We start from the raw sequence: 24,246 nt of genomic DNA, 5'->3' as shown, positions 1-24,246 counted from the left end.
TAAAGGTCCAGATCTTTTCTAGTGAAGGATGTGAAAATACATCTAAACAGTCCTTTGAAGGACTAGCCCTTAAAGCAAACAGTTTTAGGTATGATGGCAAGTTTCTAACTGAGCAGTTAAGAGTGTGTGTATGCAGTGCTTGTGTGCCTACATACTGTGTTTTGCTTAACCTCTGTTTCTGAGCACATAGCAGTACTGTGGGTGATCTGCAAATGAGTACTGACAGTGGATGTACTTAAAGTGGTTGCTGTAATTATCTTCTCTAGTATGTATTATAAGGAATTTGTTCTTAAGGCCTTTTGTAGCTGAAGTTTGAGTCACATTGTTAGCCAATTTGGAGAACATGCTTTAATATTTGAGAGGTTTAGAATGAAATTAGAACAAAATCATTATGTATTGCTCTGAAAAATCCATATTTTTCCCTTAATGGGACAGGTGAATATGAAGGAAGAACAGAGCATGGTATGAATATTCAGAAAATGAACTGAATGCCAGCATATTCACACAGATTGATAGTGGCCTTCTCTTCTAATGATGTTAAATTTGGTTGCAATTTACAGTACAGTTTGTTGTATCATGTTGCTTTAACACTGGTCAAACTAATTCTCCTCAGTACAAATTCTTGTACAGTGTAGTATTTTTTCCCTATAGATAATTTTCCTCCTTTTTCTACCTGCTTAGGCTTTCTGAATTTACTACAAATTTTTCTTGAAAACAGTATGTTCTACATTTTAGCTGAGCAGTGCAGGTTTGTCACATTAATTTAATAACTAACTTCTAGACATTTTTGTTGGATATTACTTTTTTTAGGTCCTTTTGCTGAGTATAGATGTTGCAGTGGGACCTAAAAGTTCAGAGTTCTGGGTTGGGAGCAACACTGAAAACCTCATGACAAAGCAGATCCAGAAATCTGTCCAGGAAAGTGCCCTTCCTGATTATTTGTCAGCTCATGCATAGAAATTAAACCTTTGAACCTAAAGTGGTACATATTACACCATATTGTAGAAGGCTGCTGTTTCAGAGCAGCCATGTGCGGTCTGAGCTTTGTTGTTCCCCAAAAGCACACGTGCACAGCTAGCAAGGACGTGTATGTGTGTGAAACACTTCCTTTTAAGTTGAACTTCAGATATTTGTAGCTCTCTAATTTCAGTCTGTCAGTTTTCTGTTTGTGGTAACAGATAATGCAGCTGTCAAGGTTCATAATTATAATTGTACTACTAATGTACAGATTCATATTACAACTTAGATGTCTAAAGGAAAAAATAGTTCCCTGCTTTAGTTGATGTATTGCTCCTATGCTGACTGTGCTGAAAACAAGCTATGTATAGTCTGCCATTGCAAATTCAAAATGTAATCTTCAAAAGAAGTTTTTAGGAAATTAGAGCTGACTGTTTTGACATTGGTAATTTATTTCAACACAATTGCCAAGGTGGTGCCCTTTACCAGTCATGTGCCAGCAATTTGTCAGCTTTGTTCATACCTCCTTCTCTGGTTGTAGCTCTGCATGAGCTGTGAGTGCAGTTAAATCACTGAGCAATTTCTAGAAGCAGGATGCCCCTGCCAGACAGCTGGTATGGGACTGCCCCATATAACTTTCTTTAGAGTTCAACCAAACTTGTGAAACTCTCATGTAGTCTGTTCTGTGTATCCCTTCAAAACTGTAGCTGTATTAAAACAAAAAACTCTAAGTCCAAGAAACCTTTGTGAAACTTCCAAGGCTTATGCATTATTTACTTCTATTTAAATGGATGCTTTTGTTTTCCCTTGTTTCATTAGATAGCAACTGGTTTGCTCTGGAATTTTTAAACTTAAGTCAAGAGTCTGAACATTCACTTGTAAGTTAACCCATCTGTACTAAATGACCTGTCTGTCCCTCTCCTTATCTGTCTCCCTGCCTGACAGTAAGGGGAGTATTTCTATAGTGAAGTATTATTTTTTGTTAAAATTACTTGGCTTTTATAGACTATACCAATATTCTGTTTTGAAGCAACTTAAAGCTCTGTTGAAGACCAAACTGCACTTAATGATTCAAGCATAACTAAATGGATTACTTCTCCTCTGGCAGTTTCCATCAGCATCATGAATCAGAAATTTGGCATGCCAGGGACTTGCAATGTGTTTACTAGGGGCATACTGGTATGTTGTATATAGGACCGATAATTTCTTTTATGGAGCTTTCAACCTGTGAAGTGCTCTACACTACTGAAATTTCTATGTATAGGAGTTTACATCAGAGGCTGTTTTCACTTCTGAAAACATACATGCAAAAAAACCCCACAGAAAACAACTGAAGCAGCTTGGATACCAAGGCATTTGAAAGGAATAGAAGTCCACACATATACTACTGTTCAGATAGTGCAGCTTTTCCTTAAACACTGCTTTCACCCTTATGCCATTGCTATTCAAGATATAACGTGGGTGGTTTGGGAACACTTACAGATCTAGTGAAATTATTCATCACATTTGAGAAGTTTGAGAAGGAGCTTAGTCAGGACAACTACACATAATTTTACATGGAAGGAAAACTGAGCCATGGTAGTGAATAAAAAAGCCTTTAAATATTTAAGCTTTTGAAGCTTCTAGGATGGTAGTCCATGTTGAAATGGGGCTGTACTTGATCTGGGAGCAAAAGGAGCTGCCTTTGCAAAAGAAACTGACTGGGGGGAGGGAGAATTGAATCTGAAAAGCGAACATGCTCTAATCAAATGAGATGCAGTTCTGCAATCTGGATCTTGTTTCTGAGCTTACATCTCCTTTGCCTTAGTGTGAATTGGACATTTTGAGTAGTGATAGGTAACATTCATTTTCGTGACTGAAACTAGAACCCTTCCCCCTTTAATGGTTTTCAACCAAAGCTGGGCTTGAAATCTGTTTCAGTAGCTTATCATGCTTAAGGTCATTTGAAATCAAAATATGTACCTGTGTTCAGTGCATCCTGAAAATTATTTGGAAACTAGCTGTGGCCAACCAAGCAGGTAGATGCATCTTCTCATTCACAGAATTTCACTGGTTTGCAAAAGTTATATCGAAGGTAACAGGAGGAAAAAGTCTCATAAAGATAAAACTTGGGGTGTCCATAACTGTATCAAGCACATAATACTCCAGGAACAGCTGCCTACTTTCCTTTTCCCCTTTGAAGATTACAGCAATCTGCTGAAGGATGTGTCCTGCATGCCTGTCAAACACTTCTTACCCAAAGCAGTTCCTGAATCCCTGATTTAATAGAAATTATAATTTTCTGTCTTCATTCCCTTTATGTAAAATAACACTGCTGCCAATCAAAAATTTATTATGTGGGTAAGTTCTGCAGACATAATAAATAGAATAGGAGTGATCTGGTGCATGTGAGAGCAAACTACTAGTCTTTAGAAATGTTGGTTTGAGTACCCCTTGCTGCCATTTTCACTTTTAGTCTTTTCCTGAGATGGAATTATTACGAAGAGAGGTAAACAAAGTCCTAATTTTTTTTTTCACTATTGGAGGAGGCTACCTGGAAATGTAATGGAAAGTTAAACTTCCCTTTTGTGCATTGAGTTAAATCAGAACTGTTGAAAGATAAGTTGTTTTGTAATGGTTTTGCAATGTGCACGAGGAAATTGCAGCATGGAATTTTGTTGGACTTTGGCATATTGAAAGCTCAAAATGTACATGTTTTTGTGTGGTATGAATGACAGGATTTGGTAGCTGCTTGCTCCTTTGCTAAAAAAAAAATTAATTGGAAGTTCATGTGCAGATTGACTGTTGCTTATTTTAAAAGGAAAAACCAGTAACAGTATGAATTTTTTTTATTACTGGTTATTTTGCAATCAAGTTTATTTCCCTGGTAGCTGTTGATATAAACTTCTTCTGTCAGATGCAAAATAGCTAGTTTAGGGTAGTCATTTCTCTGTTAGGTTGTTCCATCAGTGTGTAATACTTTTGTTCAAATTCAAATTACAGAGTATCTGCACGCCTGAATGTATCTATCATCTGTTAATTTTTTCAATTCCCAGAGAGTAAAGAAACAATCCCCCATCAAATCATGCCAGCAGAAGCTTTTAACCACCTTTGGAATCTGGTCAATCTAGCACTTAAGACAACCCTTGCAGTACTCTACTGCTGATTAAAACTACATGTTGATGCTGAGCTTGAGGAAGAGTTACTTCATACCCCTGTTTCTTGCACAGTCAGCAGCATTTGTTTCAAAGGCTGGTGGTTAGGAAGGTGATTAGAAATAGGTAAAGACCTATCTCTTTTTAGAACCTATTAGATTAGATAGGATAAGCAGGGAAATTTAATTGTGTGTGGTAGACTGCAAAAGAAAAAAAGTGGGAAGTCTGCAAAAACATGGTCATGGTATCAAATAATGTGTATTACATGTCATTACATTACATTGGCAGCTTCCTCACTATCAGCTGCTGCATAAAACAGAGCTGAGTGGATCCACTCTTCACCCCAGATATGATTATGGGATTATGCAAGATGCTTGTTATTAAATTTTAGGTCTCCTGTTGAAAAAATTGTCAATAAAATTTTCCAGAGGAGGATTACTGAATTGGAAAGACACTGGCAGCGTTTTCCAATGTGTAAATGTGTGACTTTGTACTGAAGTGTGGGTATAATTACTGTCAGACAAGGAAAAAAAGTGGAGAAATTTGGAACATGGGGTTCTGAGTACTTCCTGATATTGTTCAGTAGGTGAACTGCTTTTTACTTATTTCAACTTTTCTTTGCAGTAATGACAAAAGGGCTTATTTTCAGAGTCCTCAAAACTCCCTGCCCACACTGATCTTGTAAGTTGTAGTGGTACAAGTCCAGCACACGAGGAAAGAGTGAATCTTGGGAGAGCAAGTTGATTGTTGAATGCAGAGAAAATTGACTTTAAACAATGTGGTGTTTAAGTGTAGAACTAGGACTTTAAACCATGGCACTGAAATACTAGGAATATTTCACTGATAAGCATGTGGCTTGCTTGTCACAAGCATTGGCTTACTCAACACAGGCATGCTGAGCTGCAGCACTCTGGCATTTATTCCCCTCCAGATCATGGAATGGGTAACACAAATGTCAGTGGAAGCTTTGAGTCAGACTGGGAGAATCCACGGAACTTGAAGATGGAAAGGACGTGCTGGCTAATCCAGCTGGGTGTATTTATTTGCTTTGATATGGAGTGTGCATAATGTTTTGCTGGGCCTTCTGTTTTTCTCCAAGGGATCATTTCATAATTCTGTAGTTATGCTGGGAAGATTTCGGCCTCTGACAGGTCTATTGAAGAACCACAGGATGCCCTTTCTTGTGGAATATCTCTTTCTACTGTCATTTACTTTAATTTTTTTCACCATTTAATGCTCCACTGTACCAAATGTGTTAAGCTGTTCCCTAGTCTGGTCTTTCCCAAGGCTGTTAATTTCCCTGACAGATTCCTGCATTTGTCTTAAAGTTTCTGCACATCAGGTGTTCATGTGAAGGTATTAAATGACGACAAGACATCAAGCTTGTTTACTGAGTTCCAGTGTCAGTAATTCCAGTAACTCATGTACTTTACAAAATAATGCCAAACAGAGCTTACTACTTAAAACATGCACTTTCTTGTAAGTCACAGTCCAAGAAAAATCATCCTTTTATGTGCTGTGTACTCTGTTCAATTTTTCTATTAATTGAAGAAACATAACCTGTCAGGCTGGCTCTTCTCCCTGAGCTAAGCCAGCCTTGTGCATGGAAAGTAATATAAGGTTGTCAGTGTCAAGTCCTCCAAGGCAATCTCTCTTAGTCTGCTTATCTGGGCTTAGAAATCCTGGCTAAAATAACAGTAATTCAGCTGATATGCTTCTTGTAGGAATTGTTTGTATTTTGATTATTTTTCCAGGTATTCTTTCAAACTGCAGACATTCAGTAATGAACCATAGTGATAAATTGTAGTCAATCTTACGGCAATCTTTTTAAGAACTACTGTGTCTTTACTTGTGTCTTTACTTTTTTACTGTCTTTGTCTTTATTGGAAACCATGTGAAATTCATGACAAAGCTAAATTTCAAGAAAGCAAAACAGCCTTTAAATTACCTTGTTTTAAAACCTTTTTATGATGTCCAGCTCCATTGTGTACATTGGAAACTAGGCATATGCTTTAAACCTCAGCTGAGAGACCTGAAATTGGTTTTATGTTGCTACTTAAGGCATTCTTCAAACTTGGGAATAATATATTGTCCAAGTGGAAGTAATTAAAGCTTATGCTTTTTTTCCTGTAAAAATGAAGCCCTGTTTCTGACATAGGAAGAGATCTGTGAGGTAGGTATTGCTGGAGTGAAAGACATGGACCTCTGAAAAACTGGTCTTTTGGTGTCAGAATTGGCTGTTTTGAAAACAATCAGATCGACTGCACTTGCCAGCTCTATTTCATGATACTTAATTTCACCAGTTATTGTTCTAAGACTATTTTGAAAAGGATATTTTGGAATCTGATGTGTGTATCTGTTGGGATGAGTTAGCCTTTCTTTCACTGCTGAGAGTTGGAGATTTGGAGAAGCGGTTGTCTATACTGTTTTACTGCTGGCTCATGGCAAACCAGCACTTGCAGGAGGATCACAAGGAGCCAAGTGCTCGGCTAGTCTGATAGACATGACATTCTCCTCGCTTTGGGAAGATATTATTTATGTGCTGATGAATTGTTGGGAAATTTTTCATTGTCAATCTTAGTGTTTTGAAAGAATTTTAAAATTTAAAAAAAATATGTTTTTCTTAAAGAAGTCTAGAGACAGCAGTATTGCCAAAGAAATTGCATTGGGATTGCACAATGTGCAAGTTGGATCAGTACTTTGTCCCATTTGTCAGTCATGTACAGCATATCTATGCCTGATAAGAATGCATTCAAAGTTTGTAATCTTCAACCTGGGACAAGGCATTCTTAATTTATCTTAGGCTAATAGATTCCTGAAACAAAAAAAGTAGTCAAGAACACATTTGAAAGGGTATAGGAATTCCAAAATAAACTTAAAGAATGGTATTTTTTCCTTTCATCATTTTCTAGTCTTCAAAATTCCTTCAGCTGGCAACAGGTTGCTTTCAATAATTATAGGAAATAACATCTTATGGCCAACAGGAATAGCCCCACAGCTACTGGACAAAATACTGTCACAGGAGCCAAGAATTCCTTATTTTGTATTTTCTGTAGAACAGTGTGCTTTGCATTCTCAGATGACCTGCTTGAAGGACAGGGCTCTTCACAATGCTTGTAATGTTGGTTTTCATAGTGGACTCTTGAAGTGTTTGAGTACAAGAGTGGAAAAAGGATCTCTGGCTGCAGTGTAATCTTAATGGTTTTGAACTTTAAACATCTGAAGCTAGTATATTGTCAAAGTTTTTCTTTTTAAGAAGCTAGTTGGAAAGTATTATTTGGTGAAACAAAAGTCATCTTATTTCAGACTGCTTATTTAGTACCTCTGAAACCAAAAGCTGTTGCCAGTGTTTCAAATCAACCACAAACGAAAAGCTCTAAAACCTCTGGAATAAACCTATGTAGACTTTTTCTGACGCAGTTTCTAAATGTTATATGTTCCAACTAATTCAGGAAGTTTTGCAGTTTCACTTGTGCACAAGACAGTTTCATTGCCTTCTTTGTGGTATTTGAGCAGGGCATCTTTAGCCTCATTATTTTGCTGCGTGTCAGAGCTGCCTTTGTTACTCCTAGTCCAAAGAGTGGAAATTATTCCTTTGACTAAGAGTTTCCCTGGCCTCGGGGTCTCTGCCTGGCAGAAGCACCAAAATAAGGGACCTGGTGGATATGGTAGAGGTCAGACTGCAGAGCTATTAAAATTTATTAAGCCGGGCATGTTTTTGTATGCCAAACTGCTGAGGGGGGAGTGCTCTGGTTATGCAGTTAAATTGCACGGAAGGCTGGCTGAAACCTGGCTGGTGGCCTGTGAAGCAGCACTGTTACAAGGCTCTGTGCATAAAATGGAAAAAAGTAGTGCCAACTACAGTTCTTTCATCTCCCTACTTAAGACTAAATTGTCTTTACATTTTGCCTTCTTTTTTGAAGAGGTGGGTGGTGTTTATTTTGCATCTCTGGCTCCTCACAAAACCAGCTGTGCAGGGGAGGAGCTGGCCAAAGGAATCCTGGACTGTCAGTGTCAGTTGTCAAGCTTTTGGGAGCTGGAGGCAATGTTGACACTCCCAATGAGATTGCCAAGTAAGAATCACTTCTACAAGTTAGATGAAGTGTAATCTATTGCAGTTGACTGGCTAATAAACTGCATTCCTGCCTTTCCCTCTACCTTTCAATAATAAATAATCAGGGTCTGTGTGAATCATACATTTCACAAAGGTGTACAAATGTAGTATGAAATACTACTTATTGTTAACTACTGCCTCTTGATGGTGACTAAATGCAAGTAATTGTTTAGGGGTGATTAATGTAATTTGTGTGACTATAAGATAAGGACTTTTAAGAAGTAATTATATTTAAAGTATTCTGGCATTTGTCAAGATGAACTAGTAAAGGACACTTGATTATTGTCTTTGAAGATGTGTTCCCTTGCTGTTCAAACTTCAGCGGAAAATATAGTACTTACTGCCTGATGTAGAGATCAGCTTAACTCTGGAAGAGGATAACTGCTGAGTAGTGAAGTCTGTACTCTTGGTCAAAATCTGTGTGATGTGCCTAGGGAGCCTCCTTGAAGAGTAATATGGACATGTTTGCATTTTACCAGTTCACTTGTATAATACAGATTAGTATCACTGCAGACTGAATGTTGTAAAGGAGAACTGATGATGTCTGATCTTTTCTTTTCCAGACTATCATTTTATTCTGGCCATTCTTCATTCTCCATGTACTGCATGCTCTTCGTAGCAGTAAGTATGCTCTTTCCATCTAAGTGATAACAAAAGATCTAACAGTACTGAATATTTACTTGGCTGCTTTGCATAAGGGACATGGCTTTTGTAGGAGGCTTGTCTGGTACAGTTAAAGACTTCTCACAGGAGTTGTAAGGGTGGTGACACTGGGACAAGAAGTAGAATGATGTTCATTATGCCTAAGAATACTTAATATGGTACTTGGCTTGTGTCCCAGTGACAAGTCCTTGTGAACCCAGTGACTAGTGTGTTCTGAAAATAAGATGCTACTTAAATTTAGTTACATTTAAAGAACTATAAACGTTATAAAATTTGTAAGGCTTATAATACTTCTTAATTTATAAGGCTTATAGAAATCTATAATGAAACATGTCTGATCTAATAAGATGTGCAAAGCCTATTTTAAAATAAAGCAAACAAGACCCTTAAACACAGATCAAGTATGGCTGGGCCCATAAACACGAAACAGATCAAACTGAATTTTCAAATTCCTTTTTTTTTTTTTTTTAGAGACAGAGAGGCAAGAGTGAGGAAAGCAAGGGGACAGTAAATATTAATAATAAGATCAATTCAGAAATGCTTCATTTGAGGATTACTACATTTTAGTTGAAATTGTTCCAGTGAACTAGGACAAATAATCTTCACTTTTAGAGAAGACTGAATTTGTTCTCCCCCTGCAAAGTGGTAACACAGAAGGCATTAACAACTTTATGGGATTTTGTTGTTAATGTAGTTGTAAAATTAAACTCTAGTCCTGGACATAAGTTGCTAACATAATGTATAAATTGCATAATATGTGCATTCCATGATTTTTACAGACCTCAGATTAAATTTGCTTTTTTTGTCTTTGTTGCATTTTAATTTTTTCACTCTCTCATGGCATTAGTATAACATCCACTGTGAGTGAACCAATTGTTCAAGCAAACAAAAACCCCTACAACTACACACAGAAGGGGTGGCTCTTCAATATGGTTTAGGTAGTTTTTAAGCTTTATTTTAAAATATAGCTATCTCAGAAGCTTGATGTTCAGTTTTGATCTGTCATGCAGGTTTTTTTATGGCTAAACCTGTTTGGATTGTCTCACCTGCTTACCAGTCTTATCTAATGTGAATATAAAAAGTTCATAGAAGTATTATATGAAATAATAGTATTATAGTTCATAAAAGTGTATATATTTTGGTTTGGCTCAAATATAGTGGTATGACTTCCTGTCGGCTGTTAGAGTGTTTTTGCTCATTATGACTGGCAATCTCCAAAATTTTATGGGTCCACTTGTAATAGCGTTTCAAACCCAAACCCACTCTTTCCATAGTACAGTGAGGCAGTTACTGCTACACTGAGAGTACCCTAATACTGACTTGCTCCTCTGGGCTCAATCAGACCCTTCTCATCCAACAACTTCTCACATGGTTTTGTTAAACAACATGGTAATGTGATAATTAAATCTCACAGAAGCACAAACCTGGAGATAAGAAAAACCTTGGTAGATGTGTAGCAATGTGTATTGTTTATAATTCATACTGACTGGATTATAGTTGTCTGTCGGGGATCTGGAGCTGTCTGAGCTTTTACCTCTGTCCCATGTGTGTAAGGCATGTTTTCCTGCAGCCTGGGTAAACGGTGGTGGTCAGGAGGAATTCTCAACACATTAATTGAAGGTAATGAGTCACATTAGATAATACAACTCTCTAGGTGCATACAATACAGTAGAAGATGTCTTGAACAGCCTGGACTTAAGACCTTGTTTAGTTAACCTACTAGGCTTGGAAAAAATTCAGCCTTTGGCAAGAAAGTAAAGAGTTCTTTATTTTGAAGTTACTAACTTCATGTGGCTTGAATAATGCTTTCTGGAATGCCTGTGGGATATTATTTTGAATCCATGCAAAGAGCTTCTCTGGAAAGTTCTTGAAGAGGAAATTATGAACCTTAGCTGTCTTGGGGCTTTGTGTGTATGAGTTTGATTCTTGGCAATCTCCCACGTGGGCAGGTAGCAAGTCAGTGCAAATCAAACCCTTCCTATGCAAGCTACATCAAAATAGCATAAATCCTGTCCTTGTGTCTGTCCTGGTTCACACACTTAACTATGCTCAGAGCTGTCCTTGTGTTCACTCAGTTCTGTAGTAAATGCAAAACATAGCTTTGCTTAGTAGCATCCTTAAACTAGAGGGGTACAAATGCTTTTAACTCTTCTGAGATGACATTTGAACAGGAAGTGTTTCATTGGAGATCACTTTGTTTTCCATTAATTAGTCAATGAGTTTCCAGAGCCCTGTCTGTTTCTGCATGCATTTTTTTGTCTTTCCTGAGCTATACCGCCCAGTAAAAATAAGAGGCTTTGTGGAGATTAGACTTCTACTTCCTTTTGTCCGATAAGATTATTCATCTAGAAACTGCCATGAGGCCATTGTAGGGACATTTGAAGAAGGTTAATGGCTCCTGTGCAGTATGTTTTTGCTGATTAACATAGCCTTAGTGCATACCAAGAAACCTAATCAAGTTCAGATGTCTTCAAAAGGACAGCTAGTGCAGGAAGGTGAGGAAAACACACACGCACGCGCACACACACACGCATGCACACGCACACATACATACACACACGCACTTGCCCAGGTGGCAAGGCAGAGTGCTGCTGCGGGCTCCAAGCCAAACCTGCAGCACTTGATGCCTTGTTCGTTTTCTGAACTCTGATGCTGGCTTCATCTGTGCCCTGCACACATTCTGCAGCCACAGGCTGAGTCCCAGCAGGACAGGCTGTTAGCATGTGGCATTACTCAGAGGCTGTGTTAATCATAACCAGACACTAGCATTCTGCTTTCTGGAGCAGCTGGAGGAGTCTGGTGTGTGCGTGTGTGTGTGGATATGTACTGCAGAAAGTGTGCTCTTAAAAGTTAGCTGCTGAATGCATGTGTGTGTCAGGTGAATCCATGACTCTGTAGAGAACCAGTCCTCAGAGGAGCAGCTGGGGGAGTTGGGGGTTCAGCCTGGAGAAAAGGAGGCTCAGGGGTGACCTTACAACTCTCTACAACTGCCTCAAAGGAGGTTGTAGCAAGGTGGGGGTCCTAGGCAGCCTGCAACAGGATGAGAGTACTTGGAAAAGATTGTCAAGTATTGGACCAGGCCATCCCTGGAAGTAGTTAAAAGATGTGTGCATGTATGACACCTGGGGACATAAATGAGTGATGGACTTGGCAGTGCTGAGTTAACAGTTGAACTCAAATGATCTCAAGGCTCTTTTCCAACCTAAACAATTCTGCAATTCTATGACATTCTTGACTTGGCAACCATTTGGATTTCTTCAAGAGTCTGAATTATGCTGAGGAGTAGTCCTTTCTTCTGCTTACAGGAGATTGCCAGAATTATCTGAGTCCTGACTGCATGGCTTTGCTGGTATCAGGAGAAAAAACTGCAATTTTGAACAGAATCCTATGCTGCATGTCCTATCTCATAGCAGGGGCCACACATGGAAACACCGTTTGCTGTATTAGTCATTAGATTCTCTATTTTAACTGTTTGTTGCATGGAAATGTTAAATAGTTTATATTTTCCATCTGTTTAAATAAGCAGCGGTATACATCACTTGTTGCTCTCACTCAACAAGAGGTCATTGCACCTGTAAAAAAGCTGTTGTGTCTCGCTAGATAAATTTAAAGCTTGGGTTTTCAGCCCACTTCCAGGTTAAAGTTACAGTTTCTTATGTTTCCAAACATAGAATTAGTGAAACCCCAGGATAAAACCTGCTTGCAGTCTGTCAGTCTGGAAAGCTATGGTGGAGAATGTATTTTGAGACTCATTTGACAGAACTAGATGGGTTAGTTTGGGTCCAAGGAGAGCTGTTATCTGTGAGATAAGAGCTTCTGCCAACAGCAGCTTTGTGTGCAAGCTAGAGGGAGTTTGACCGCAACAGTATGTGGGAATCCAGTGACCTAATAACAGATGATGGATCCCAAATTATCTGTGTTGTCCTCTCCTGATGCTGCTCCTTTTTTTTCCACAGTAAACAGCTGGCATGACCTCTTCTGTATCAAAATTATTTAATCCTGGTTTGGAAATGGGAGAGCAAGTGTAGTGGAACACCTCTTCTACCAGTGTCCATATGACCAAACTAGCACATTGGCCCTAGAGGGAGAGATGCTGCAGGCAGTTTTTGCTTTGACTTTTCAAGTTAAGTATGTTTAAAAAGTTATTTTAAGTTAAAGTGCTAAATGCATGCTGCCATCAGTAGTGAGAACAGTTAGCAAAATGGGTGTGGCCCTGAAGATTATGTTTCTGTAACAGAATCAGTTTTGGCTGTGGCTGGCCTGGGCACTTCCCTGCTGGCACCTGTCCTAGGATGAAGAATAGGGCTGCACAAACCCAGCCAAGAGGCACTGCTATTCTGGGGATGGCAATGTGCTTGTGCTGCTTACACCTGGGACAGAAAGGGATGATGAATCTTGCACAGTGTAACTTGAGTGGCTCTCCTACAAGTCATTTATTTTATGTATCCAAGGTCACATGGAATTACAGATAACAGGAGGGTAAGGGGTGTTTCAGTGGTTGGGACGACAGCCTTCTTTTGCAGAGAGATCGATAAACACAAGTGAAAACAGGCTTTAGGCTGCTTTTGGTACTCAGTGCTCCCAAATATGCCAGTCAGCCTCTGCTCTCAAACTTTGATTTTAATTTTTTATGTTGGGATGGGAGGTTGAGTGAAACAGTACTCAAAACAAGAGTCTTTACATAGTATTTTAGATATGTCTGTTTGCAAAGCACCTATTTTTTATATCACTTTTGCAAATGCTTTTGACTAGAGCTAGAAAACTGTCTTTATTGTGTTCCTGCCCACATAAAAGTTGAGGACTAGTCTTCCAAAACTAGTGAAAAGACATGTGTTACTGAAAATGCTTTGTTTGGCTGTAGCTGTGTGTAGTATCAAGTACCTAATTTTCAGCAGTTGAAAAAATAAAGGGTAACTGGTCATGCTGCAAGGCTGGAGTATGGAAGCACTTGGGCTTCTACCTGTATGTACTCCTAGTATTCTTTTTAATATTGTAATTTAGACTTCTTACGGTAAGCAAACAAAAGAACCTGATTTCTCCGTGGTTTGTTTGGAAGTTAGGGCCACTAGTAATAATTCCAGTATTGTGAACTGGCACCTCTAGGACTGGGCTGAAAGCAATGCATTGCAGTGCTTTAGTTCTTCTAGTAAATGTTAAAATACTAACTTCAAGTGTTCTTTTCTATTGGAAAAGAGGTAAGTGTTTTATTCCAATTTGCAATGGAATAAAATGTTACTGTTTATCCTGCTCCATGGTAAAAATTATGTTAATGTGAAATTATTTTGGCAATGTACAGCTAAATGGAAGCTGGAGGATTAAAACCCAAAAAACCCCATTGCCCACTGGACAAGTAGTATTTGTTTAGAAAAGATTGATTATAGTGTTGATATTGAATTGAAAGCTGAGCTGTTACTAGTAACAGGAATTAATGCCCATTGCTTAGGAGGCAGCTTTTGCACATCAGTTGCCTTTGACAGCAGGATGCAGCTTTCTTAAAGAGCCCAGACTGGTACATATTCTGTCTTTTCTTGCTGGTTCAGCCATTTCCCCCCCCCCGCCCCCAGTTCAGTTCAGTTCCCTGTAGGGCTGTTCAAACATCAGAGCTGACACAGGGAAGTCAAATATGGTCAGAGTAATAGTGATATATCATCCCTTTGAACAGCAGCTGGGGCATACCCCCACACTGAAGGCACCGCCAACCTGTATCTTTTCCCTCACTGGAAGGGGAAGAACTAATTCTGAACTGTTGCTTCTTTCTTTTTTAATTTCTCCCAATCAAAATAAAACAACAGACATATAATAATGCAGATTTACCAGGGGTCATAAATATGTATTTATGAAAAGGAAGTGATCTCATTAAAAAGACAAAATGTATTGACAGGCAGCAAAGTCTAAGTTGCTTTTCTTAAAAATTCCTTTAATTTTTTTTTTTTTTTTTTTGAGAAGCCCAGCTCATGAGTGACTCATGAATTCTTCTATGGCTCTGTATTCCTTTTAGAATACAGTTTTCTGTTTGGGTGTGAGCCTGCTGTGTTTAAAAGTACATGGAAGAGATATTATCCGTATTTCTGGTTTGCAAGCAGTGTCTTTTTGGCTGATGCCTATAGGTCTGTGTTTATTCATAGATGCAGTGTTTCCAGGTACAAAAAATGCTGTTGCACTTCCATGTAATATTTGCGTAAATGTAACATTGAATATGAAACACATATTGTGGCTCTTTCGTGCTTAGAACTGCAATTTTTAAACTGTTTACTGGATTTCTTATATTTCCTTGAATTCCAGAGTTTCTACTAGCTGAAATATAATGAATAACTCTTATACAAAGCTATTTGAGAAACAGCATTTATACAAACAAGCTTTTATATGAAGGCATCTCTCAAGTTTCCCATAACAAGCAGAAAGGGAAGAGCTATTCTGCAAACATTTATAGATGTAGGAGAAAGCTTTGAAAAATCTCTGAAGGGAGCCTTTCTCTCTGCCGTTGCCTAGTCTGAGCAGGGAAGAGGTGTCTGGATTGCTGAACAGGACTAGAACAGGGATGGCAGATCACTTACCACTGTGTATCTGTCTAAATGTTTGGTTTCAGTTCCTTTATAACAGTATGCAAGAATCTAGCCTGAATGTCTCAGCTTGTCCATTCTCTTGGACGGTCATATTTTAATATGGGCTTTTATCAAAGATGCTCAGATGCAAACTGTGTCTGGTGCAAGTGTGTTGTACTGTGACTACGGCATTGCCCTCCCCTCAAGGAAAGGCTACAGTGTGTATTTACTGATGGAGTTGGGTGAATCGTTGCTTTGGCACTCCTTGCATCTTCCCAGCTTCCTAATGGAAGACTTCACAGTCTTAGGCAAGGGGATATTGTCTCCTGTAAGGATGTCCTTGGGATAAATGTAAAAATGAAGTTTTCCTATTTTACAAATGTGCCTGAATTCTCAGCTGTTAATGCCTAATCCCAGGCCTTCTGAAAAATATTGCCCCATTTTTCATATTAGTTATGCAAAAGCTGTTTTTGTGAAGACTTCAAAACACTGGTACCTCCTGTGCTTTCACTTTCTTGCACCCCTGCCTCATTAACAAAACCACCTATACAGAGTAGCTCCATATCTACTCCCTCCACCTCTGAAATCCCAAAAGCAAACCACATACTTGTGTACATGGACTTGAGTGTGCTTAAGCATTCCTAAATCAGAGCTTCTTGGTTTGGGAAGAATCCCTATGGTTTGTGGCTCTTGGGACTTTTTGGGTCAGCAGACTTGCTTTGAAGTATGAGCTTTCCTAACAGTAGCCCGTAATGGATCCAAATACTAACTGTAACCACAGCAGTATTTTGTGCCTCCTGGAACAGTAATGCCATAGGGCTCTTCTGTACTGCTCAGGCAGATACCATAAACCAAAGACAGACATGACTAATAGTAAATGCTAAGCTAAGTAAAGTAAATGCCATTTACTTGCTCGCTTCTAAAATTTGTATCAACTACTAAGGTCTCTCAAAGTAGGGATTTATTCCAAGAGAACTGACTTTCTGCACCTTTGTTTTGTCTCCAGTCGTACTACTTGTACTTGGACAAACTGAGCAGTGTTTTCATTTCTCTATGTCACAGGGGAATTTTCTCTCTTGGAAACGGTTTTCTCACTGTTCTGCTCTTAAGTTAATGATGCTGTGATTCTCTTAGAGTTGGAGAGACAGAAATGAGTGAAAATAGGTACATCTCTAAAGGGAAGATGTGCCTTGCTTCTGTTCTTTAGGACAGGACCCCTGGAAGAAATGCAGTTACTGGGGCCTTTTGGTATCAGGAGAAAATCTATTTCTGAAAAGTATCAGAAATATCAGAAGTATCAAGTACTGTTACTTGGTGGGAGAACACCACCACAATCCCTCCCCCCTCCAAATTTCTTCCTTTCGACTTCCATTCTTGAACAAGTGCAGGAGGATTTCCCATACCTTAATAGGCAAAATTATTTTGCAGTGCAGAATTTCTGTATAATTGGGTTTTGGAAAAAATAAGAGAAGGTATTAAATGAAAAATAACCAAGGAGTTTTAGGTATTGAAACTAAATATCTGAAATATGACCTTGGTTGCTGAACTGAGTAGGTTTTGGTAGATTTAAAGGAATTTTGTGCCCTTAAAGTGCAGAAGTATTATATTAGGTGTTAGGAAGTTTTCTTGTGAAGACACATGGTTGCACCTCCAGAAGTCCATGTAGGAAACACAAGTCACTGTACTTCCAAATTGGGTAGGCATGTGTTTATGTAAATTAATACTGCTCTGTTGAAAGAGCAAATGCTCAAAAGCCATGCTGGAAATGTGGAGTAGCAAATAATTCTCCAGTTGCAGAGACCCTTCCATTCATGTCTGTGGCTTCTTGCAAGAAACCACAAAGTAGCTGTGAGTTTCTCTTCATTGCTTGTCTGTATTTTTAGAAATGAAGTACTAGACCATAGATTAAGAAGAAATTTGTGTTCAGGATGTGTGTGGCATAGAGGACATATTTTCATTATGGAGTAAACTAGTAGGGGAAAAAACCCTGAAGATTATTTAATCCCATTAAAAAGAAGTCTTGTGAAATCTCTTTGCACTTTTAAAAGGAATGAACGAAGCAAACACAAGAAGCAGCAGGATGGGGGAGTGAAGAGCAATACAGCATAGCTAAAAGACAACTGCTGAAGGATCAGAATGCTCAGAACAGTGTGGAGGGAAGCTGGCATGGTGAAAATGCTGACAGGAGTGGGTCACTCACTACCAAAGCAGCTTGGGATACTTCTGCTGTGTTCATAGGCTCACAAATCTGTTCTCAGCAATATGTGAAATGCTGGTAAGAGGCATTTCAATAGTATTACCAGATGAGATTTCCTGAAGTTCCTGTGGCTTCTCTAGATCACAAGTTTTACTTATATACTTACTCCTTTCTAGAAAAGAGGCTTGGGTGGGGAGACGGATTTGCTTCTGGTTTCTTTCTCTAAGGCTATCCTATGACTTCAAAGAGGAGCAAAGGAACCTGAGGTATGTCATAAAGGAGGATGAAGTTCTGTAAATAGCATGAAGCCATTGCACTCTGTTAGTCAACAGGGTCAAAATAGTAGCAGGAGTTAATGCAGTGTGGAGCTAAGACATCTCCATATTGGGCATTTAATGCTATATAAGGGCTAATACTATATAAAGGAAAATTGGGAATACTTCAGTATTAACCTTAATTTACATTTAATGAATCATCAGCAAAAGCTCCTCCTCTCCTTGGCTGTTGTATTTTCCAGCATGAACCTGATGGTCTGTTGCCAGACATGTTGCTGTTGTCTTTCTAAGAGCAAGTCACAGTAGTGGGAAGAAGCTTGGCATGGTAGCACAACTCAGAGCCTGTTAAAGGCAGCATCAGTTTGAAGCTACCTGCTTAAAAATAACATGGCATTTGCTATCGCAGCAGCTGGTTAATAAGCAATTCCTTTCAGCTTAACAAAAAAGCCCTCAAAACCCAAACCCAATTGTAACCACAATGATAGCTGCTATTTCTGAAACACAGTAGTGATCAGTCAGCCTAACACTGATCTGTGGTATCATTTCTCACCCTTCTCACACCTAGTTTTAGAACACTGTAAATCTATTTGCTATAGAAGGTGCAAGAAAACCTTTGGCCATTTCCTGTACAGATAGAGGAGCTGATGGTGTAAAGAATCACCTCGTATTTGTGACATCTATAGCCAACTCCTTATGCTCTGCAGCTGACAGAACAGCTCCAGATCTTCTCATCTTCTCCATGATGGGAGGTTACTCTCAAAGTACAGAAATCAAGCTTTCACATAGATGTCAAATCCAAATTTCTTGTCTGATGCTTTCACAAGCAGAAGGAATTTGAATACATGTTGCATAAGGGCAAAGACTGCTTTATTGATCATTCAGTGCACTCAGCTGGCATCCTTCCAAGCTGGCATTTGCATGCCTTGCCCCATTTTTCTTGTGTTCATAAGGAAACCTGTTTTCTCATATATCTGTAAAAGGGTTGCATAACTCTTTTTTATTTTCCTATTATGGCTATACACCATTTGCAAACTTCCAAAAATGTTTATATGGAACAGAACTTCATTGCAGCAAGGTATTTTAACTGCCTTAAGGAAAATTTAGTGAGATTAGGGAAAGAGCAAAGTACAGCCAGTATGAAATAATCAGCCAATGCTTTAGGCCACCAGTATATGCTCCTTGGACCTTCCTCTTCTCCATCAGGCACTTTGCAGTGTTCTGGTCTACTGTTGATAAATCCAGAAGTAGTATCACTGTAAGTCCATTAAAACACCTTTTGTTAAAAGAACTTGGTGTGACAGGTAATTTTTGAAGTGGCTGTATTTTCCTTAGTGGTGAGTTTGAGGCCCACAGAAATACGCAGTGCCCACCAATTTGAAGGGGAAAAATTATTTTTCAATTTAGTTTTAGGTGTAACTTCTTTAGTCTGATTCTACCCTGATCTTGCTATTAAAGAAAACTGTTTATGGATGGGGTTGATGTTTTTGATGCTCCATTTATAGCTGAAAATGTCAGCATGCCAAAATTATGATGTAAGTTACTAAGAGAAACATTCCCCAAGTGTTTAACTTTGGAAAGTATCACCTCTGCATCTACAGTGTCTTCTCTGTGCCTGTATTTACATGGTAAATGTACTGCTTCTCAAAGTTAGCCATGGCTTTTGAAGTTGGCAGTGGAGGGTTTTACCAGGAGTCTGGTGTGCTGCCTTGGTGCCTGATGCTTGTGTTGGTTTCTACATTTCTCAAGACTGTCAGCTAAGGTTTTGTCCTTGCCCTTAAGTTTCTAAGTGTCTCTGAGAGAAGATATACTTGAAATGTTAAATATAACTTCCAAATGTATTGTTTTCCCAGTGAATGCAGTAACTATGGAGCTTTCTTTGGTCATAGAATTAAGTTTCAGCACAAATTCAATTATGTATACAGAATGTATTTGGAGAAACTAGAGAGCTAGACAGATGTAGACAGCCAGATCCTAGACAGACCAGAGAAGAAACAAAGGCAGGGTCTTGGATTAGATTAGATAGGAAAGTAATAAATATTGCAAAATGGAGATAATACATGAAAAAGATAGATATACACAACAAAACCAGACCTGAGGGGAGGGAAAATACATGGGAATATCAAATATCCACCAGAGTGGTAGCATGGTTAATATGCAGCTGAAAAGGGTAAGGAATACAGCTCAGTGAAATACACCAGTGACAACTGAGAAATGCTATCATTACATCAAGTTAGTTCTGATACTTAGCTGCAGCTGCAATGCTGTGCCAAAAGTTGATAATACTAAAGGTGACTGGAATTGAGAATGAAGTTTTAAAAACTTGTCAGCTCTATGTATAGTAAATGTAAACTATTTTTTATATAAGGCTTACCTGTAGTTCATTGCAGGAGCAAAATATGGTTTCACTTCCATTGGATTCTTTTTAAGCCTTAAGTGGCTCTAGTATTACCAGGACCTTTATCCTGAAAATACTAATTTTGGTACAAATGGAACAATATGATGCTGTTATATATAAATTAAAGTCCAAAACTATCAAACCCTGCCTTGGCAGCCTTAAGAGTATAACTATAGCACCTAGAACAGCTGTGAATATTATTTCAATAAAATTTCAATCAACTCTTTGAAAAAACCCAACACAATTTTACTGCATCTGTACTTTCTGCATTTTGTAACTTATTTATCTTTTTCTTTCAGCTTTATCTTCAGGCAAGAATGAAAGGAGACTGGGCAAGACTTGTACGTCCTACTATACAGTTTGGTCTTATTGCTGCATCTATCTATGTGGGTCTCTCACGTGTTTCTGACTACAAGCATCACTGGAGTGATGTTCTAACGGGACTTATCCAGGGTGCAGTTGTAGCTGTGCTCATTGTAAGTAATTCCTGAGGGGGTGGGTGTGTGTGAATGCTGCTTTTATGAACAGCACAGGGAAGCAAACGTGTATTTCTAATGCTTCAGAAATTGCTGAAACAGGGAAACAACTGCTTGAACTGGTTGTAGCAATAGTACTTTGGGGAGTGAGGCAGGCTCTGGCCCAATGAGATCAGTGGTAGTTTTAGCCATTGGACAACATGACATTGTCTCTGTTCAAGAGCTTTTCAAATAACTAAGATGGAAATGGTAGCTGCAGACCATGTAGGCCTCTCTATATAAATCAAGCCTTTTGCTTCTAGCAAATTTGAAATCCCAAGTACAGTAGCACAGAACATTACATAAAGTATGTTTTAGAAAGTAAGTTTTATAAGGTAAATGGGGGGAAAGGCCTTGAAGAAAAAGGAGAGCAGCAAAGTGTCTGCCTTTGCCACCTTACACTGTGTTTTTTCAGTCTGATGGGAAATTAAAGCCCTTCCCCATTTCTTGTGTGCATTCCTAGTACTAAAAATGTGTTCACAACAAGGAGCCTGAGAAGCTTAGCTGTACTGATGAGTATAAAGCTACCCCAGGAAACAGACACTTGCCTAAATTTGTCACAGCAGGCCCAGTTCACTTAGTGACAACAATTGCACTGGGTATCACCAGAGTGCAATGGCTAATTCATCCATAGATAGATTAGGACTTTGGAGCAATAGGAGTGGACTGAGGTCTTACTGAAAGATTCTGTTACCAAGAACTGAGGCTTAGCTGGGAAGAACCACCACCACAAATAAATGCTTTGTCAGCTTTCTCAGGTCAGAAGGGTTCAAGACAAAATTGTCTACTAGTTGCAATCAATAATCAAATCTTGGAGCAGCTCTGGGAAATCGTAAAGGCTGCATTATCTGTTACTACATGGCTACATATTGGCATAATCCTACCCCTTTTTCTAAGAAGCTGAGTACAGACAGTAAGAAACATCAGAGATCAAAGAGGTGAGGACACTTTTATTAGGAAAACAAGTTTAGTCAAGGATGTTGGATGATTCAGAAGGTGCTTGGTAATACAAGAAAGAATAGAAAGTAGCATTACAGAGAGTAGAGTTGAAAGATCAGGAAATTATTTTTAAAAATATACACTAGCACCAACCACCACCCTCAGACTCTTATCTGAAAGAACTGATGAGTTCCTCTCCAAAACCAGCAAGCTGAGGTTAGAGCATAGCAGCACAGCAACTGCAAATAGATCACTAAATTGAACTGAGGGAATCTGGCACTAAGTGGAAGCTGAAACTCCCCTGGTCTGTGGCTAAAGCAGTGTGCTGGATCATCAGCCAGCTGCCAGTGTAGCGGGAGATTGTTTCTTCTGCCATGGGCATTCAAGTGTCCCACAGTTCTCAGGGTTGCAGTGGTAGGGGAAGACACAATACAGGAAGGGAAGGGAGCATGTGAGGCTCTCATTTATTGCACTCCAAGTAGCACTGTGCCCAGCACATCTGCTATGGGACTTGGTGAAACGAGCAGTGGAAGACAGCAAGCTGCAGAATTGGATCAACCACCTGTCTTGTAGAGAGGGAAATGTCTCCTAGCTGTGAAGAAGTGAGGTGGTATGTTTAAAAGACTGCAGGAAAGGACTACATAGGTAGAGCTGGCCTTACAGCTGCTGGGTCCAGCTAAAGCACCATGTCTCCTGTTCTGTTCCACCTAAATTACAGAAAAAAAAATAACTAAACCTGCATTGTGGGCCCTCAAAAAAGCACATTTTGCTCCTTCATTTAGAGCTGTTCAAACTATGGCTGTTGTAATGAAGTAGTGCCTGGTAAGGCAGTCAGTTAGCACAAGCCTTGAATTTGGCTTAAACCATTAGTGGTTAAATGGTCAATGGCAAGGTGAAAAAGCTACTGAAAGAACAGATGTCTGAATTTTGTACAAGACTTCCCTGCCATTTTCTATTGTTTTAAACTGATTAAGCTTTTTATTATTTTGATCATAGAATTTTCCTGCTGCAGAGCCCTCATTTCAAAGACTTGTGAGTGCAGGAATAATTTAACACTGACTAAGGCTTAACACTAATTTGTTCCCTTAGGTTGTGTATGTGTCAGACTTCTTCAAAGTGAGAGGATGTACATTTCAACCAAAAGAAGATTCCCATACAACTCTACATGAGACTCCAACAAATGGAAATCACTTTGGCAGCAATCATCAACCATGAAGAATGACCCATATCACCTACACTGCTCTGAAAGAAAACAATTTCACAAGTCTAACTCTGTAATATAAGTAATTGCCTTTAAGGGACTGCTGCTGCTCTTGGATGCTCACTTTACCTGTATATAGTAACATCTATCACAGTTATTGTACATCTAAACTTTAAATTTCTGTTGGTTCAAGCTCTTGCTTAAAAGAACGCTATTACAACTGTAAATTTTTATTGAAAACTGTAACAAGTTATATTACATACATTGCTGTTTGTACATGCCTTGTTGAATCAACTGTGGTTTAAGTAAACACCATTAAAAGGAATTACTTGATATGGAAGCCACGTGTGACACTGATGAATTTGTTCCATCATGTCAGTATAATTTCTGGAAGACATCTGCTGTTAAAGATAAAGGCTTGCAGCAAACACAATATCTCTCTTGATTTTTGTAATCCCTATTAAGAAGGAAAAAAAATATTAATATCTAACAGTCTTAAGTGACACAACCACTATTTAAAGTAGTGTTTTAAGCATGTTACAGGTTATTAAATAGAAGTCATTGTACATCCAATTTTAGCCATCCTTTAAGTCAAACTTTGTAATAAAGATGTTATCTGGAAATGCAACAGCAATGGTGCTGTTTACCACGATGTCAACGCAAGAAGTTTGCATTACAAAACTATTCACCTTCAGTTCTCACTACCTGTGCAGCCCCCCCCCCCCCCCACTTTTTTTTCTAAAATTACTTCATGTACTGTGAAAATGAAGTACATACCCTCTGCAAACTTATTTTCCAGTTCTGTGTTCCCAATGGCTTTTGCAGCCTGGCACATCTGCCGAAGCAGCTCTTCTAGACGCCTCATACAACGAATTATGCTACCTGTATGAGAGAACAAGGACAACGTTGTGCCACATTATGTAATTGGTCCTGAATTATTCAAAGTAATAGTTTCATCTACAACCCTGTTCCATTTATCTAGAAGCCAAATGTCTTAAACTTAGTTTCTGTTTGCACAGTAAATTTCTCAGTGAGGCATTTCCTTGACGCTGTTTCCAAATGCTTGTCCTTTCTACTGTCTTTATAGTCTCTAAGTAATGTCTAATCACATTACTTTCTGGGCTGTTGAGTAATTCCTAGCCAATATTTTCTTTCAAGAACTTGTTAAGACTTCCTCAGAAAATCAGACCATTAGGAGATTCACAACTTAGCTGCTTCAAGAACTACCACAGATTTATTTTGGGATTGTTTTTTATAAACCTTAGTTCTTTTGTTGGCAAAGGCAGTAAAACAGCAAGTGGTCTATCTTACTAA

At 38.8% G+C, this 24,246-nt stretch overlaps 2 protein-coding genes across 3 annotated transcripts in view; one reads left to right on the top strand and one right to left on the bottom strand.

Annotated features, from left to right (window-relative positions):
• PLPP1 (phospholipid phosphatase 1) overlaps window positions 1-22,959 on the top strand; it is a 63,457-nt gene extending 40,498 nt beyond the window's left edge. For both annotated transcript variants that reach the window (XM_084225823.1, XM_084225822.1), the window contains exons 4-6: window positions 8,769-8,826; window positions 20,577-20,753; window positions 22,821-22,959. In XM_084225823.1, the coding sequence (XP_084081949.1) occupies window positions 8,769-8,826; window positions 20,577-20,753; window positions 22,821-22,946 (361 nt within the window). In that variant the 3' untranslated portion in view covers window positions 22,947-22,959. The remainder of the gene's footprint in view (window positions 1-8,768; window positions 8,827-20,576; window positions 20,754-22,820) is intronic.
• A 296-nt stretch (window positions 22,960-23,255) lies between these two features.
• The window catches only part of MTREX (Mtr4 exosome RNA helicase), a 41,831-nt gene continuing 40,840 nt past the window's right edge, over window positions 23,256-24,246 (bottom strand). The window contains exons 26-27 of the mRNA XM_084225821.1: window positions 23,710-23,814; window positions 23,256-23,389 (exon numbers count right to left, since the gene is read on the bottom strand). Of these exons, the coding sequence (XP_084081947.1) occupies window positions 23,337-23,389; window positions 23,710-23,814 (158 nt within the window). The 3' untranslated portion in view covers window positions 23,256-23,336. The remainder of the gene's footprint in view (window positions 23,390-23,709; window positions 23,815-24,246) is intronic.

This window comes from Fringilla coelebs (genome assembly GCF_963513975.1).
Source record: "Fringilla coelebs genome assembly, chromosome: Z".
In the NCBI taxonomy this organism is placed as follows: domain Eukaryota; kingdom Metazoa; phylum Chordata; class Aves; order Passeriformes; family Fringillidae; genus Fringilla; species Fringilla coelebs.
Note: the sequence above shows the minus strand (reverse complement) of the source record. Positions and strands in the feature narration are given on the sequence as shown.